Consider the following 18,500-nt stretch of genomic DNA (forward strand, 5'->3'; position numbering starts at 1 on the left):
CCAAAGTTGACTGAGGACCTCACTCTTGCCTGCGTCTCTACATCCCTGCGTCTTTTTCAGGCTGCAGCGCTCCCAGTATTGTTACCGGGACTGCTGCATGTTTGTGCAAAGTCTCTTGTGACCAATGAGAGTGGTGCTGTCAGGGGTAACCGCATCTGTCAACCAATCCTGGCCAATGAGGAACAGGGTGAGGCGGACCTCAGGTGCGCGCCGCTGCGCCTTGTTGGCCTTGCGCCAGAGAGCCTCCAGTGGCTTAACAGCGGAGAGGTGTCCGTCAAGCGCGCGGGCCCTTTAATGCATGCGATCACTCTGGCTCCGGGAGCTATGGCGACCACAGCGTCTAACCACTACAGCATCCTGACGTCCAGCGCATCCGCCGTGCACTCGGAGCCCGGCAGCATGCAGCAGGCAGCTGCGTACCGCGACACGCAGAGCCTGCTGCAGAGCGACTACTCTCTGCAGAGCGCACACCCGCTCGGCCATGCTCATCAGTGGATCACGTCGCTTTCGCACGCCGAGGGGGCGCCGTGGCCCTCGAGCCCCCTCAGTGAACAGGACATTAAGCCCGCGCTGCAGGGGGACCGGGAGGAGCTGCAACACTCGCCCGGTTTGCAGCAACAGCAGCAGCAGACGCAGCCTACACACCTGCTGCATCAACCAACGGCGCACGGGGGGACCCATCACGACTCACGGTCGTGGAGGGCGACCACTACCACCACAACTCACTTAACGAGCATGGCGACGTCAAACGGCCAGGGCATGGTTTATACGCAGCCGGGCTTCACCGACCTCGGGTCCGCCGACGAGCAGGGGCTGCACCATCACACGCTCCAGGACGCGCACGAAGACCACCACAGCCCGCACCTCAGCGACCACCAGCAGCCCCTTCACGTGCACCAGCAACAGCACCCGGGTCACCACGAGCAGTCGGATGAAGACACGCCGACCTCGGACGACCTGGAGCAATTCGCCAAGCAGTTCAAGCAGAGGCGAATCAAATTGGGCTTCACTCAGGCGGACGTCGGGCTGGCGTTGGGCACGCTCTATGGCAATGTCTTCTCGCAGACCACCATTTGCAGGTTCGAGGCGCTGCAGCTGAGCTTCAAAAACATGTGCAAACTCATGCCACTGCTGAACAAGTGGCTCGAGGAAGCGGACTCCACGTCCGGCAGTCCCACCAGCTTGGATAAGATTGCAGCACAGGGCAGAAAGAGGAAAAAACGGACTTCCATCGAAGTAGCTGTCAAAGGGGCTTTGGAGAGTCACTTCCTCAAATCGCCCAAACCCGGAGCTGCGGAGATAACCACGCTGGCGGACAGTTTACAGCTGGACAAGGAGGTGGTGCGAGTCTGGTTTTGTAACAGGCGGCAAAAAGAGAAGCGCATGACAACCCCGTGTGGACCGCTCCCTGGTGCGGAGGATGCCTACGGGGACACCCCGCCTCACCACGGAGCCCAGACTCCGGTTCCGTGACACACGAGCACGGACGGCGAAAGGAATGTGTGCAAAAAGAACATGCAGAACCATCTCTTTGTTGTCTCACTCACGGACCCGTTAGCGGAGAGCGAGAGAGCTCGCCACACGAGCCAGTTAATGAGCGTACGTGAATTTGAGACAGGCAAGACATTTGTACAACCCGTGGTAGGTGTAAGTGATGTGAGGCAAACAATACAAGGAATCGATTCACAAACACCAACGCCACAAGACACCAAGAGCTTTTCTGGTGTGGAGTGGGTGGAAGCCTGTCTTGATGGAGACGAGTGACAAGCAGACGCTATTACACGATGCACTGTGCCAGTCCAATTTCCATGTTTGTTTGCCCGGTTTGCGTAGAATGAACGACCCGAAAGCTGTGAGAAAAGAGGCGGGAGCTGCGTTGGGTACCTCACGCCATCTTTCCTTCATATCAACAGGATTGCACGGGACCAGCACTGGCGACAATACTGTCACTTATTTGCCTTCATTGACGATGCGATAAAACTAGTGAATTATTATTATTATTATTGGGTTGTAAAATGAATGTAAATGTCCTTCAATTTACAGAGGGTCTCCTAAATTCACACGCTCTCAGCCTACCTTGGAATTTGTTCAAAATCTCTCTCTCTCTCTCTCTCTCTCTCTCTCTGTGTATGTGTGTGTGTGTGTGTGTGTGTGTGTGTGTGTGTGTGTGTGTGTGTGCGTCTGCGTGCGTGCGAGAGAGAGAGAGAGGGACGGATTGCTCTCCAGTGAGTCGTAAACTTATCCAATCGACCAATGTCTTAAAAAATACATAACAACTTAAAATGACACTATTCTTAAATCTTCCAAGAGAACTATTAAATCTCGGCTAGAATTTTGTTTTTGAATTTTGACACTGATGTGTGTTTGTAAGATTGAGAGAGTCTTTTGGGAGTTTTCCTCTATTTTGGCTGATGATCAAGCGGGTCTGATGATCAAGCGGGTGATACATTATGAAATATAGTGTAGCTGTTATTCCAGTATTATTTAATTAAAGGTTTAGTTGCTTATTCCTACATATAATAATAATAATAATAATAATAATAATAATAATAATAATACTGTTAATAATAATTATACATATTATTATTAATATTATTATTATTATAGAAACGGAACTAATGTTTGCTCCTATTTCATTATAAGTTGTTGCAGTCTGCTCCTCTGTAAGATAGGACAGTGTGAGGAGTCGTGTTGTTTTGTATGTGGGAGACGGATGAAATGTTTTTGTCTGCTCCTAGTGTCTTTTTCAGTATTTATTAGTTTCTTCGACCTGTTGCACACGAGTCACATTAGCAGGGCCTGCCAGAGCTCCACGAGTTCTGCTCTCCTGTAGGCCTACTGCAGTTAATCAATTGTCCGATTAACGAAACCGTTACAATTCATGGGATGTGATGTGGGCCTCTTGACGATTTTGTTGTAATTTAATGGTCGTATTTTTTTTCTTGTTTATTGTCACACGTGCCAAAGCACAGCACAAAATGGACGCAGTCAAGATTGACTTTTGTTCAACTAAATATTTTACAGCGCATTTTGAAACAGTTTTATCATTAAAACCTGTTTATACAAGCATGTTTATCGTACTGTTAAGTTTGTGTTTAAAAACAATCAATCAAATGTAGGCCTACCTTTAAGTAGGCCTATACAAGCTTTTGTATTTAAATTCAATAGGCTATTATTGTTATGTCTTGTCTTGATTGTTGTTTGATAGGTTACACATGAATTTATATATATATATATATATATATATATATATTATTATTATTATTTTTTTTTTTATGTACGCCTACCACGAAAACAACATAGCGGGATGTGCCTTTGCCTTCCTCGCTATTTTATATCCCATTATCCTTTTGAATCTGAAAATGTGCAAATGCTTATCACATTGCCTGAGCGAACTGCAAACAGCAATTCTATTTCAATTCAGATTAATTAGGCCATACCATTCGGGTTAAATGGTCACACTGTTCTAAATCGCATAAGGTTACATTTATTTTTATTTTATAGACAAAATAGGCCTACGTCCAGGCCTTATCTAGCCTATTTGATCGGAGAGACCAAAAATGAGAAAAGACAATAGCCTACGTATTTTTTAAACTAGTCTAGAGATTGCCTATAAAGCATTTTGCTTTAGTCTTTGGATAGGCCTATGCATAGGCTAAACGTTCACAATATCCGTGTTTCATTATTTAGATTATTTTTTCGTGATCGATGAGTTTTAAGTCAAATATTGTTGTTCAGCATCTGCATCCCAAACAAATGGATTTCGAGGTTCTCGCGTAAACAGTTCACCGGTTACAAACACAGCCCTTGCGCCTTTCAAATGCTTGATTCGTTTAAAAGCATAATAATGTGAGGAACCTATAGCCAACCAACACATTCTGAGAATTGGGGAAATGTCCTATATAAAACTTGTTAGACAAATAGTTGATGAAACCGGATGCTGTCGAACCTTTTCATTTTAGAATTGACATATGTTTGGTTTACTCAAATTTTGGAGTTCGAAATCATGTGAGCATGATTTTGTTGAACCGAGCAATGATATCTAAATCATGGCTCTCTTGCGCCATCTAGCGACCTTTGTGACTGTGATGTAGACATCCCAAAGGGATCGATCATTTCAATCCAAATAAAAGAACACTGCATAATCCTTTAGTTACATGTCATCAGAGATAGTATAAAGAGAGATTCACTTACACGAGAACCTACCCAGGAAAGGTATAGCATTTGTCAACGATGGTTTAGTTTGCTTTTAACTCTCAGATAAGGTAGGCACATACAAAGACTTGAATCTTCACTCTCCTTGTAATAGAAATATTGCAATATATTAAGCTTAAAAATGACAAGTCTGCGATTTTTCTTCTATCTGATGCAAAAGTCCATATAATTAATTTGATATCTGTCATTGCACATCAATTGTTAGGCTGCTGTTAGTGTTGATGTATGTCAGCCCTGAAATCTAGCCGTCAGTATATCTCAGATGCTGAATTTCCACGTTTTATTACTAAAACTCCACAAAATGTATTAATTGACAAAAAAGGCTAATTAGTCCGACAGGGACAATTGATCTTTCCTCCCTAAAGATGAAAACTAAAACTTGAGAATCTAAGACGACAATTTGAAACTGATTTTGAATCAGAGAACATGTGTCCCTGCTCCTCCGGCGATGGCCAAGCCAGCGTAGCAGTGCAGTGCTGGAGGACAGGGATGGTTGGGAAGCACAGAGTCAGAGAGGAACTGTAGTGAAAGGTCAGCCCATTTCCAATTCCACAAAAACAATATTTGGAAACAGAACAGCTGCTTTTACCACACTTCCAGCTCATCTGAAGAAGCGCAATTAGGCCTCTGCGTGGTCAACTATAATTAGGTGAGGATCAAAGCCAAGACCTGAAATAACAAAACAAGGCCCGTAAAGATGTAGCCTCTTTTATATATTTCATGTATCTTAGATGCTAATTAATCAACATTGTTATCATATCAAGTGCCAATATTAGACTACTGTTGGTACTATTTCAATATTGGTAGGTAGCCTAATGAATGAGACAAATCTTCATAGCAGAGCAGAAGAGAGTGAACATGTCGAAAAGGAAAGCTCACTTGGTTGGAAGAGAGACAAGTGGAACAAACACCTCCACATGGAACACAGCAGGAGGTGCACCAGTCAGTCAGGCAGCCAGGGGGCACTAATGTCTTATCACTTCATCCATACAGTCAGTCAGTATGTCAGCTGTCAGCTGTTGCTGGTCGTTTCAGCAGTTATCACAGGTACAGTATAAACTACGACACAACACAACACAACCCATCCAGATTATAGATTTATTCTAATAAAGCTGAATAGGGAAGAGGTGCTTACTGTAAAATGGAAAGATACTGTAATCCACGTATACAATCCACAATATTTACCCAAGAGTTTGGCCAAGCAGGCAAATGGCATCCCATCATCTTGACCTCACACTCCCGCCATGGTAACAAGAATAACCTGAATATGGCAGTGATTAAATGATCTGTAAATAGATGTAACTATGGGCAGCAGTCTGACCATGGTTTCATCGCATGCATTGTATTCAGATTGATTGATACCTGTTACAATTAAGTTTACGGTTTACTGTTTTATAAATTGTTAATTTATCCACCATGCATCTAATATATCTTCTCCTATGCCATGCCACTAATGTGCCACTAGCTCATAGGCTACTTGATAATATCGGAAGTCAACAAATTCATTTTATGGAGTCAGATAAAATCATTGTTTCTTGCAATATTTTCTATTGATTCATTGTTCTGTCACATAACGTTCAAGATGCATTTAAAGGAAAACACAGGCCATTTTTTACATAGATTTCTGTTTCTCAAGGTCACCAAGTACTGTTGGTAGGGGGGGGGGGGGGGGGGGAATCAGTGCTACCTAGCTCGAGTTGCTGCATGTAGAACTGCAAGGTAGCTACAGTGCTACAGTACACTCTGGGGACATGACTTTAAAGCACTGTGTAGCTACTGTACCTTTCCAGCCCAAGTGTTTCTTTTCCTGGGATGCTTCTGGGCAGCCTTTGTTGACTGCCCTGCGTAATGTAGGTGAAGATCTTGTATTTGGCGCATGGAAAATCCGTGGCTGGAACAGTGAATAAATTGCCAGCTCAAGAAGGCCTCACAGCGTAGCTTGCTCCACTCTGGGTTCACAGAGGCTGGACTACAGAGTGTTGTTGAAACCACTGGGTTACTGCTGTCTATCTGCCCTCCTGCATATACAGTAGATAGACTAACCTAAAAATAAAGATAGGCAATTTCTAGCAGAAGGTATGAAGGAGTGTCTAGAAGTGAAAAAAACATTACAGATAGGAACATCTTTGCTTTCTTTTTTACTTTAGAGCTGACCTCCTGTAAGACATTTCAAGGCACATCTAGGTGAGGAATTTGGATTGCTGGGATGAAGGTGCTAATCTGTAGTATTTCTTATTTGGGGTCATTGGCCTTAAGTAATAAGAGAATCTGTACTTACTGGGCAGAGAGAGTAAGGATATCTGAAGTGTTAAATGCTTATATTATGACTCATTGTGTTTAGCCTCAGCACTTTTTCAGGCATTGCAGTGGCCCAATAGTCATTTTAACTTTGGTTTTAGCTTTTGCTGAGGGAAAGACAAAGCCTCCACATCATACATATGTGTCTGGTTATGAAAAAAGTTGATTGAATACCTGAAGGAATCTACATGAGTTACAAATAAAATGGTACTTGCAGCACACAATTCTGGTCAGAGAAGAGCTGTCATGATGGGTGATGGCCAGCAGAGGTCAGTAGCTAGCACTTACAGAACTCACCCTCCTCATCTTGTCTCTTCAACATCAGTTGATTAGAGGTTCTAATGGATCGATGAATGCACAGATATGTACAAAGATACATAGACAACTGTGTGTGCTTGTGTTTGTGTGTGCGTGAGTCAAGAGGAGGTTGTGTGTGTGTGTGTGTTTAAGAGTCAGAGAGAGATTGAGAGAGAGACAGAGAGAAAGAGAGAGGGGTGCACAAGGACCACCAGCGCACTATGGTAGGGTAAAATTATCATTGTTATATTTAATGACTTCATTTCCACACAGCCACTCACCTCTATCTATCTTACATTCATAGGAAGTTATTGGTACATCTTATGTTACAGAGGGTCAGTTTCATTACACTCCTTCCCCATTCTATTTACAGTATATCACTCAGAATAGGTTCAAGGGTCACAAGCAATTCTGGACACACACAACACAGGCTTGCATAAATGGCTCTAGAGTCTACTGTATGGATCTCAGCACGGCTAGGACGTGACGGACAAGGTTGGTGGGCAGATGTTGTGGGCATTTGGGGGAGGGATACGAGGGCTGCATCTCTGACCATTGTCAGAAGGATTCGTCCATTTGGGGACAGGAGGAAAGAGGAGGGAGAGGAAGGAGAGGAGGAAATCTCGTTACTTGGGTTTCCATAGTTACAAGCTAAACAGCAAAAAGCAGAGATACAGTGGAGGTTGTAGTTAATTGGAGGGGGCAGGGTGGTGTTCGGCTCTGTGTTCCTTTAAAACTAGTCAAAAACTGCCACAAGGGGGGGTCACACCAGGAACAGCTTGCATACACAAGGGAAGGTACAGGTCCTCTTTGACATGAGGTCAAATGTTTTACATGGGGTGAGGGCTGTGGTGAAATTGCTTCCGGGTCAAGGGTCAGGATTTGGCCACACTGTCGCTGTATCTGCTGCATAACTCTACGTTCACAGCACAACAGGGACTGCACACACATAAACAAATGACAAAGTATTGCACTCCTATGCGCTCCGGCCTGAATTAGTTTCTGCAATAGTCAGAAAGACATTAGATCATGAACACCGAAAAAATAAATATATTCAAAATATGTCAGTGCAAAACAAATCTCATAAAATATCAAAGAACTATAACCAAAAAGAATACAGTACATTGAATTAAATAACAATTATTTGTCTAAAAACAATAGATACCATTGTTTACATTTTTTTTATTAAAAAAACAACATATTCTTTCATAAGAAATTAAATTCAAATAAAATAATACTGGCTCTGACATCAGGCACAAACATCAAAAAAGAAATCTCAAGGCTGTATGTGTGTGTGCTTATCTGGCCTTCAGTGCTTTTGATTGATGGCACACACTTACACACACACATGCTCTCTCTCTCTCTCACACACACACACACTGCAGTACCAGTGGAGAGTGGGTGATAGAGAGAGAGAGAGAAAGAGAGAGGGGGTGATAGAGAGAGAGAAGCAGGAAGCGAGTAGAGGAAAAGAGACAGCAGATTGGAACATAGCAGGAGTTGTATTTGTGTATTTATGTCACAGATTTAGAGAGAAAGTGAGAGTATATAACTATGAGAAAACATTGACGAGATGTATCTAACATAACACAGTTCATAAACCACACACAGTACAACTGTGCTTTTGTGTTTTAACTGTACATGATTTTGCCATGAGTAGGCCCTACACACTAACACACTCCTGGCTCTCCCATCAGTTCAGTGCACACACACACACTGCTCCTTCTCTCTTAGAGACACACACAGTCTGTTTGGCATGGGAGGGAGAGGTGAATCAGACACTAATGACTAGAACCTCTACAGTTGTATGTGTGTTTCTGAATTTGTGTGTGTGTGTGTGTGTGTGTGTGTGTGTGTGTGTTGTTGTTGTTCTTCCACTTTGCTGCAGACTGTGCAACCCCAGCTGAGCTCCATCTCTGCCTGACTACGAGCCTGTGGCTCCAAGTCTGCTCATGCGTGATGGTGACTCACTCATGCAGCATATGGACACACACACACACACACACACACACACACACACACACACACAAACACAGGTGCTCATATACTCACACAGGTACACAGGAACACAGCTACGTACACAAACACACAGACACACAATGCAGTAATGCCCATTCCCATCATAACAACAGAGAAGCATTCTGAAATGCCTGCAGATCTATCTGAGCCACAAGCTTTAGTCTAAAATGGATGAATCAATCGCCTCAGTCAGCACAACATGAACCTGGGTGGCTTTAGGACCTCATGCCAGCCTGGATGCTACTCCCCTTTGCTCAGTCAGCACAGGATAGAGGACAGGTCACACACTTCCTCTAACTAAGGAATGTCTAGTCTGCACGAATGTGAACGAGTAATTTGACCTAATAGTGCTACGAGAATGAGCAAAGGGGCCAAAGCCAACAGAGGGACAATAGTGGACTGCAGCAATTATATTCACTTATGGAGACACTGCTTTGTCACAACAGCTGGTAAATTTCCACTCATCAGCTGCCCAAAACTACCATCATCACAGCTTTAAAACACTGCCTGAAGGGGTGCACCTCCCTCTCTTTGGGATGGCAGGTGGCTGTCTAACATAAGGCTTTAAGAGACTTCACCTGAAATAAACTTCAAAGTCACAAACACCAGCGCTTCTTGGATTTGTAGATGACTGGTACATTTCAGAAAGTGTTGTAAATAAAATTGCAATAGCATTGTCAAATTTTCCTTTTGTTTTTTTGTGCGCCACGTGTCAACGCCTTTGAGTTTAAATGTTAATAATTTCGTGTGACTCTGTATTCCTCATGCGTTGGCCACAGTCTTTTTCAAAAAAATGCTGCCATCAACTGAAGCATTTCTTTAAGGGACTGGCCAACATCTTCTGCGAAAGCAATAGCGGTTTTAAGAAGACAAGTCACTGCTAATTGCCCCTAAAGACATAACAATCTCTCTCTCAATGGACAGCATGGGTGTCTGATGCCTGACAAACACCTGTACAGATCCATCAAACCAGAGACAACACAGACAACACCACCCATGCCATTATCCACCAGATTCAGGGTCACCCTTTCTACCCCCTCGTTTTTACCCCTTTCTCTCACATTTGCCCTCTCTATCAGTAGGCACCTCAAAGGTTAAGCTCAGCTCAACTGCTCTGAAAAAGAAAACAAACACACACACTTACATGCCACACACACACTACAGTGGACGGATCAACAATGAAAGAAATCCCAGCTCAAACCACACACACACACACACACACACACACACGCACACACACATGTGTCTCAGAAGCTCCTGTGTGTTTTGTAATTCCTTGTTGTCCTCGGTCCAATCCAGACGTTTCCGCTCGAAGGCCCCTTGGACAGTAAGCATGCACGGGGTTTCACAAGGCAAGGCAGGTCCACTGAGGGCCTCGGAGCCAGTTGGTCTGGACCACATGCTCTCTGTAGAGTGGGAGATGGGAATAGCTGCACAAACCCCTGCCAAGCACTTCAAGATGTCACTGAAACAAGCTTGTCATGTACACTAGTACTTATAATAACCAATATTAATAACCATTTATATTGTTTATACTGTTGAATTGATTATCAAATGTGTTAATATTAGTTGATCAAACTATTTCCTTCCCACAATTTAGGTATCCCATTCTGTTATTCTCAGATTTGTTCAGTCATCTTCCAGTAGATGCTTTAATCATGTCAGTGTTAATTGGTCTCGGAGCTGATCAAGGCTAGATGCAGTGCAGAATCTACTGCTGTCTGGATTGAGGAGGTTGTTAGTGTTCCAGACAGGCAGCTCGTAGACCTGTCCAATCACACACAACACACTTAAGAGGCTCACAAACAGTACGCACACAGTAAGCATGAGTTGAGTATGTGAGTTCATATACCGTAGTATTCCTTAAGAAGCATGTCAATATCAAATTGACATGCTGGTTGCTAAGAGACAGAGTAAGCTCATGTCCTCATGGCATATTAAGATCTGTACCAACCGAAGGCATCTGAGAGGCGCGCACACTATAAAACTCTAAAAACAGACTGGCTGGAGAATGTAGTGGACATGCTGTCGCAGCGATGACTGGCCGCATCGAGGAGGTCACCTGACCGTGGGTGGAGTTACTCAGCAACGGCGTCATTGACTCCCGCTCGCTCTCTCTCTCTCTCTCTCTCTCTCTCTCTCTCTCTCTCTCTCTCTATCTCTCTCAGTTCCTGCCCTTTTCCCCCTGATGGTTTTATGCTTTCGTTTTCTCCACCTCCACCACCATCATCATCCTCCTCCTCATCATCATCTGTGTCATCAACCCCTCGTGGGGTGTTCTTCGAGAGGAAGGCAGGAGAAGGAGGGAGGGGGGAGTTTGGCAAATGAGTACAGGAGGGCTCCGTGCAAGGCATTGTGGGAAACTTTAACCCTTCAGCTGATCCATGTCTGAGACCTCGGTGTCCATGTCGGAGTCGAAGAGCGACTGGCCTGTGCGGTCGCTATCCGGCGTGTGCAGGTTGGAGTCTAGCGGGTGTGTGTGTGGGTGCGGGGGCGTGTGTGTGTGTGTGTTGGACTCGTCCTGGAACGTGTCGGTCCGTGAGTACAGGCCCAGGTCCAGAAGGTGGGAGGACGAGGCGGTACTGTCATCGAACGAGCCGTCGTAGTAGAAGTCGTCCACGTCCACGAACCACTCGGGCCAGAATTTCCGACGGATGCGCTCGCAGTACATGGCTAAGTTGATCAGCTCACCTGCACAGGACGGAGGTCACAGGGGTTAAAGGTTAGGAGGGGTCACCTGACCTATGCTCATACCTGCCTTCTCAGTTCTCGCCATTAGTCTTTGATATTTTTCATGCAATAACACAAACATGATACACATACAGCACCACCAAATCTCTATCCCCTCAAAACAGGTTTGCTATGTGTTTGTGATGTATGTATAAACTATGAGTTCTGATGGAGGTCTGTAAGAAATATATTCAAAGATCCAGTCACTGTGTTTGTATGTGGCAACAACAACACCTTGCATTTATATAGTGCTTTTCAATGCACCTAAAGCACTATATAAATGCAATGTGTTGGTGTTGTTGTTGTTGTTGTTGTAATATATGGTGAAACAGTCTGGTTCGCCGGGGGCACTGTGGCCTACTGGTTAGGGCTTCGGGCTTGTAACCGAAGGGTTGCCGGTTCGATCCCTGATCAAAAATGTGGGCAGAGGAAGTGGTTGAGCACTGCTCACCCATGCCCACATCCATGGCTGAAGTGCCCTTGAGCAAGGCACCTAACCCCTCACTGCTCCCCGAGCGCCGCTGTAGCAGGCAGCTCACTGCTCCGGGTTAGTGTGTGCTTCACCTCACTGTGTGTACACTGTGTGCTGTGTGTGTTTCACTAATTCACGGATTGGGATATATGCAGAGACCAAATTTTCCTCACGGGATCAAAAGAGTATATATATACTTATACCTTTGATCAGCTGTTCTGGACGAGTTCCCGGCAGGGTCCACATGGCTTGGGCTAGATGGCCAAACACCGTAGCGTCCACCGCGGTCATCTTCGGCCCCATGATGTACTTCTTATCACCTGCAAGGTGTGTGATCATTTTCACTGTCAATAGCTAATTACTCTCAGTGATAACAAAAGCTGGTTCCAATACGAGATTTGTATTGATGTTTATTTTAGTTTTTAATATTTACTGGAATACAGTGGATGGTAAAAAAAAAAAACATAACGTAACATAACGATCCAAACGACAGAGAAAAAACTGATATATGAACAGCTCTGATATAAATTGATATAGCTTTGATATACAGTGTATTATGAATTCTTATGTATTTATTTGCTTGGACATGTTGTAGGATGTATTGTGTGTATATTCGATTACAAAACGAGTGGCAAACCTGTCTCATAATAGCTGTAATTCAGCTTAAAAGCCAGGGGAGGGCAGCACTGTGACACTGCAGTAAAATTTTGTAAAGTGTTTTGAAAGACTGCTGTATGGTGTCTAGCATTGTGAGGTGACATACAAGCTACAGCTAAAGGCTAAAAAGTAAAGCACTGTAAGTGGGTTATAGGCCTATATACTTATACTATATAACAGCCATACATTTTCAACTGAAATATACAATTTGTTCTTCAGCATACATTTCTCATTTATCAAACATATTTCTTGAAGGTCAAATGCTTCATTACAAGTCAACAAAGAACTGCTCATCTACACTGATAAAGTATCTTTGTCATTCACACATAAATATAGAATCATAAGCATGTCACATCAATGCCGGTGCACCATGATGTGATGGGCAGAATCACATGACATAGAGCTTTTCAATGTGTTATGATTATTGGCTATAGAATTATTATCATTATTATTATTATTATTATTATTATTATTATGACTATAATGTTGGTTTGCTTTCCTACATGTTATCTATGAGATGCGTGGTGCTTAAGAGCACGACTAGAGATGACTATTCTCGTGCTGAGGACGGACTCCGATGCTTTGCTTGGCTAACCTCTTAGTTCTCACTCCAGTGGTTCTGATATCCTGATGGATGATCATGAAAACAAAGCAGGACTGCGATGCTCTATGCTGTACTAAACTAGACTAAAAATGTGAACTGTGCAAGCTGGCTGCATAATTCTAATTCTCACACACTGATTTTACATCATAGCCTAACATCATATCATTATGGGGAACAGATGTTAGTGAGGACACGAGGACAAGAAAAAACGACAACAGTAGATATCTGATACAGACAGAATACACAGTATAACAACTCATGTTCATACACGACTCAGACACACTTACACAAACAAGCACAGACACACACACACACACACACACACACACACACACAGACTACATTGACCTGTACAGTACCTAGCAGAATGGCGAGGGTTCGCATGTCCTTCTCCATCAGTGCATACACCTCCTCCTTGGAGAAGCGTCCGATGCCGTGGCCGAACATCTCGCGCTTGACGATGCCGCTGGTCAGGTGACTCAGGATCCACTTGAGCACGTGGCTCAGGGGCCCGCTCACCACCAGCATCTCCTCCGTCTTCTCCAGGTTATCCACCCACTGGCAGTATGCTATCGTCCTGCTCACACACACACATGTAATATAATATAATATAATATAATATAATATAATATAATATAATATAATATAATATAATGCTGTCAAATATGCACTCTATCCAGTGTCTGTACACTTATAGATTTACTAAACATTCTTTTTGGCTCTAAACATTCTTCACTAAAAATTTAACAGTGCACTACTGTCCTGCCCTCTGCCACATATTTCCTGTACAAATGTGTACCAAGGGACTCTTGAGTACTCATAAATATGCCTCATGTCAACAACAAGTGCAGTGGTGGTCTCTCACAAGAAGGCTACTAGCAAACAGTGAGTGAATGTTCTCCTGAGCCACAATGTTATAGTAGGCTACAGTAAATGGCTGGTATGCACTATGTATAGCACTATGTTATAGTAGGCTACAGTAAATGGCTGGTACTGGTACTGGTCAGACAGTCAGGAAAAGTTCAGCATCTCTTACCAGTGGAGTGTGTGGTGTGTGTGTGTGTGTGTATGTGTACGTGTGTGTGTGTGTGTGTGTGTGTGTGTGTGTGTGTGTGTTGTGCGGTGCAGTGCTGGCTCTCTCACCAGTAGAAGTGCTCCTCCACCATCTTGGTGACGGCATGGGAGATGGCCATCTCCTGTGGGCTAAGGCTCTTGTTGAGGGTCATGCCAAGCTTGTCCTCCAGGAAGTCCATGATGAAGTCCGTGCCACACACCTGCTCCTGATTGTACTCGATCCAGGGCATCTTGCCCTGCGGAGACAACTTCCCATCGAAGTAGTTCTAGGAAGGAGGAGGAGGAGGAGGAGAGACATGTGAGGAAGAGCATGGAGCAGTGGGCAACCTCTACAGAACATGCCAAGGTTTTACAAACAAACTCGTCAGCTTATAAGGATGACCTTGCAATGATGCTGTTAGACTAAACAAAATGTTATTTACAGTTATAGTAATGTTATTTATAGTTATATTTATAAATGCACTAAATGATGATGATGGTATATCATCATAAAATCCAAATAACACTTACAGTACATGGTGTTTGCAAGGGACAGTCACACACACACTAACACTGTGTCACAAGTCACACGCAAAGACTGTGTGAATCCGTTCACCTCTCTGTCCTCACACACACACTCACCTGGTAGGGCAGACCCAGCATGCGCAGGTAGGTCTCCATCTTGAGGCAGAAGGGGGACAGGCTGGGGACCCCACACTTGGGCCGGGAGAACTGGTGAAGGATGATGGCATCTTGAGAGCTCAGCTCCTGCTCCTTCCTGGGGGGCATATAGATGGTTGGCGGTCAATTTAAATCTCACACTCGAAATTATCCTCCAAACTATTTTACGCTGGATGTGTTTCATGCTGAATAGTTCATAGTTTTGTCTTGTCTACTGTACTGTACACATCAGCAGCATGTTGAGCTAGAACCACAACAAAACAAAACAAAACAAAACAAAATACCTATTATCAGAATATCATCAGAACACTTATAATATAATATAATATATAATATAATAATTTATATCATCAGAACACTTATAATAATTTATAAACACCTAATATCAGAACACTTATCAGAATACCTATCAATATCATGAAGGCATTCAGTAGATTATGTGAATGCAAGCAACTCCAGGGATATTTGTATTTAATTTACAATGTGTGGCATACAAAAAATGTAGTAACATTTTAGTTTAGCAAACACATGTTAACCATTAATACATAATACATACACTAATATGTGCATGTATTAACGCTCACCAATGTCTGTATTAAGCTTCATTGCACATTTATTAGGTATTTTTTACTGAAAAAATTCTTATTCCCACTCAATAGGTAAATTATTATTGGTAATTACTCTTGGTTAATTAGCAACTAGTTGATCTTGGTCTAAGGTTACTGGTATAGTATGTATCACATCAGAGAGTTTATAGACTACTAATACACTGTCTGACTATGTGACTTACAGTGGCAGAATAGTAACATATTAAGATATATCAGCAGGCTATAAAGTTTCTAATTTGATCCATACTATATATTACTAACCTTAGATCAAGACCAACTAGTTTCTTAATAAGGATTTACCAAGAATAAGTCACCTATTCAGTACAAATAAGACATTATGTTTAATGTTTAACATTAACAGACCTTATTGAACGGCAATACATACACATCATCACATACCCTTCACCATAGATAGATAGATAGATAGATAGATAGATACTTTATTGATCCCCTAGGGGGAATTCAAGATTATCATGGTTTTATTTCAGTTAGCCTAATACAGTAGCTCAATGCAAATCAAACCAGCTATTAGGCTAACTCATAAAACCATGATATCTCTAGGTATGGTGAAGGGTATGTGATGATGTGGGCTATTTTAATTCCAAAAGCCAAGGGAACTTTATCAGGGTGCATAGTATCCCGGATCCATGAAATATCTGGCCTTTAAAAATTAAAATCTACCTGCCTCTATGGAAATTTAACATAGGGGTTCCTATACTTATGTAACGTTTATTTATTCATTCACAAAGAACATTGGTGTCCTTAAAGGTTGGATTTTTCCTCAGTTTTTAAATTAAGGCATTAAGATCAATTTACAAAAGATGATTTTTTATTCCTTTTTTAGCATGGCTGCCTAAACTTAAGCACACCACTATACATAGTATAATAATGAAAATAAAGCTGAAATAAGATCAAATATACTGAACCACTGAATTGTTTTTAACTACAAAACGACACAATACATGGTTACAGTAAAACATTACTTAGACATTGATAGCATTTGGCTGTTTATTATGGCTTATAATACAACAGGCCAGGTATCTACTGACTGAAATTCTTATGATGAACATATCACCTGGACCAGAGCTATATAAAGGTATCTTCTATAAGGCTCTGACCTGGACTGTTTAGCTCAGGTGTAGTGTTGCAGCCTACAAATGTGACTATACAAAATACTTTTATTTCACCATCAGCTGTGCATAAACTCATTTTCTTTTTTAGCTGGTATCCTGAGAGGGCCTGGAAGCGCTGGTGTGCGTGAGTGCACAACACACAGATGGGAGCTGTTCGCCTCGGAGGGGTGCTGAAAAATATGTTTGGACTCGCATCATGGAACATTTACTGCCTTGTTTGCTAAATTTTGTTGCTATGCGAACTGACTGCAATCAAAGAGCCTTCAAATGACCTTACAACAGCACTGATTCAACGAAATGTATGGCAAAGTGAAATGTAATTGAATTAAAAGGGAAGAGATAACTATCTCACGAAGACTTACGACTCTAAACATGCCATATGAACTTTACGTCCAAGTATGTTTATTTTTCTGACATTTTATAGTGTAGGCCTATGGGATTGTGGATTATGGCCCATATCACATCACTGCAGGATTCCCAAGATGTCTCTCTGTAGGCCGGCTGCTAAGTAGGCTACTCTCTCCAAAAACACAACGCAAAACATTTTATCTCAAGCGTTAGGCCAGCTTGCGTCTCTGTGAAGTGGCCATGGTTGTTAATAACCATCTTTCACGTGAGAGGTCGATAGAGGTCATTCTGACACAACTGCAGTATTTCCTCCAGGGCCGCTCTTGACAATAACACGAGTAGACATCTTTGAAAATGCCCCCACGGCACTGTTATCCTTGAAATATTCAAAGCCAGAAATAGTCTTTTTGGACAGCTAACTCGAATGTCACAGTCGCACTTTTCTTATTTAGCATCCAGCTTAGAATAAAGCACAATTTCCAGACTGAGTCGTGCCCGTCCTTTTGAAGAAAGGCAGCTCAAAAGGTTGGGTTATTCCGCTCGTGCGAGTCATTAGGGAAACACGGACTATGCTTCAAGCGCGCTCTTACATCACGTTTTACTCGACTCATGGCCTCACGAGCGCTATTCTCAACGTTTTTCTTTTTTCCCCTTCTTGCACATGCCCCCCGCCCGCCACCCCTTCCTCCCCAAACCACCACCGCGCCCAGCGCCCTCAAATGGCAAAATTACACAGGGAACATCATGAATTACTAAATTTACACGTACACTCGTAACCAAACCCCCAAAATACAGATGACACGATATCAACAGTGAGTCGTGATTTTCCTCTGCCATTCAGTCAGAGTGTCCTTAGTAGCCTACCTAATAGCCAGCAGCTCATGCAGCAGATAGGCAGCGGCAGCGAGGAGAGCGCCCCCGGTCAGATAGAGCGTTTTCCTCCACCAGGAATCCGAGCCCAGAGCCGACATGATCCCGGCGTAGTCCTGCAAGGGATAGGCGATGATGTACCCATATAACGAATACCGCTCATCCGAGCCGCACAGGCCGAATGAGAAGCTCTGATTCCGGCCAAAATCAACCACACAGGCGGGAGACCAGGCGAACCCTACTCTCCAGTACATTCTTCTTTCTTCGTCTCCTTTTTCCGCCCTTTGGCCCCTTCAGGATTCAGCAAGGGAGGCTTCATGGATGCTAATGGTTCTCGGCGAGGGCCGGTTCGGGACTTGGGAGCTCGGGGGAAGCGGGCATCTCGCCTGGCTGTCGTCCCCGCGTCGGGGTCGGCATCCTCCGCAGCCGAGCACCGCCGCTGTCTGGCAGAGGAGTGACGTCACGAGGAGTGTATTGCTCAGCACCCCACCCCCCTCATCCCCCCAACACCACCT

The 18,500-nt window shown here is 43.5% G+C and overlaps 2 protein-coding genes across 2 annotated transcripts; one reads left to right on the forward strand and one right to left on the reverse strand.

The window, feature by feature from the left end:
• The first annotated feature begins 234 nt into the window (after positions 1 to 234).
• Positions 235 to 2,114, forward strand: pou3f2a (POU class 3 homeobox 2a). The gene has a single exon (XM_042095594.1). It carries the CDS (start codon positions 295 to 297, stop codon positions 1,471 to 1,473), a length of 1,179 nt encoding a protein of 392 aa, XP_041951528.1. The 5' UTR covers positions 235 to 294; the 3' UTR covers positions 1,474 to 2,114.
• Positions 2,115 to 8,640: 6,526 nt separating this feature from the next.
• faxca (failed axon connections homolog, metaxin like GST domain containing a) lies at positions 8,641 to 18,453 on the reverse strand. Its single transcript, XM_042096080.1, has 6 exons — positions 17,980 to 18,453; positions 14,988 to 15,123; positions 14,436 to 14,632; positions 13,652 to 13,869; positions 12,235 to 12,351; positions 8,641 to 11,520 (listed from the first exon to the last, which is right to left on the reverse strand). Exons 1-6 carry the CDS (start codon positions 18,237 to 18,239, stop codon positions 11,195 to 11,197), a joined length of 1,254 nt encoding a protein of 417 aa, XP_041952014.1. The 5' UTR covers positions 18,240 to 18,453; the 3' UTR covers positions 8,641 to 11,194.
• Positions 18,454 to 18,500: the final 47 nt, after the last annotated feature.

The sequence above is a fragment of the Alosa sapidissima genome, chromosome 6 (assembly GCF_018492685.1).
Source record: "Alosa sapidissima isolate fAloSap1 chromosome 6, fAloSap1.pri, whole genome shotgun sequence".
Taxonomy (NCBI): domain Eukaryota; kingdom Metazoa; phylum Chordata; class Actinopteri; order Clupeiformes; family Clupeidae; genus Alosa; species Alosa sapidissima.

Bases quoted from the DNA above. Each gene is read 5' to 3' on its own strand.
- faxca (XM_042096080.1), bottom strand. From the start codon at position 18,239: ATGTACTGGAGAGTAGGGTTCGCCTGGTCTCCCGCCTGTGTGGTTGAT. The intron at 13,870-14,435 runs GTGAGAGAGCCA...GTGTGTGAGCAG, and splicing joins GTGGAGGAGCACTTCTACTG to GACGATAGCATACTGCCAGT. The intron at 11,521-12,234 runs GTATAAGTATAT...CGTCCTGTGCAG, and splicing joins TCCAGAACAGCTGATCAAAG to GTGAGCTGATCAACTTAGCC.
- pou3f2a (XM_042095594.1), top strand. From the start codon at position 295: ATGCATGCGATCACTCTGGCTCCGGGAGCTATGGCGACCACAGCGTCT.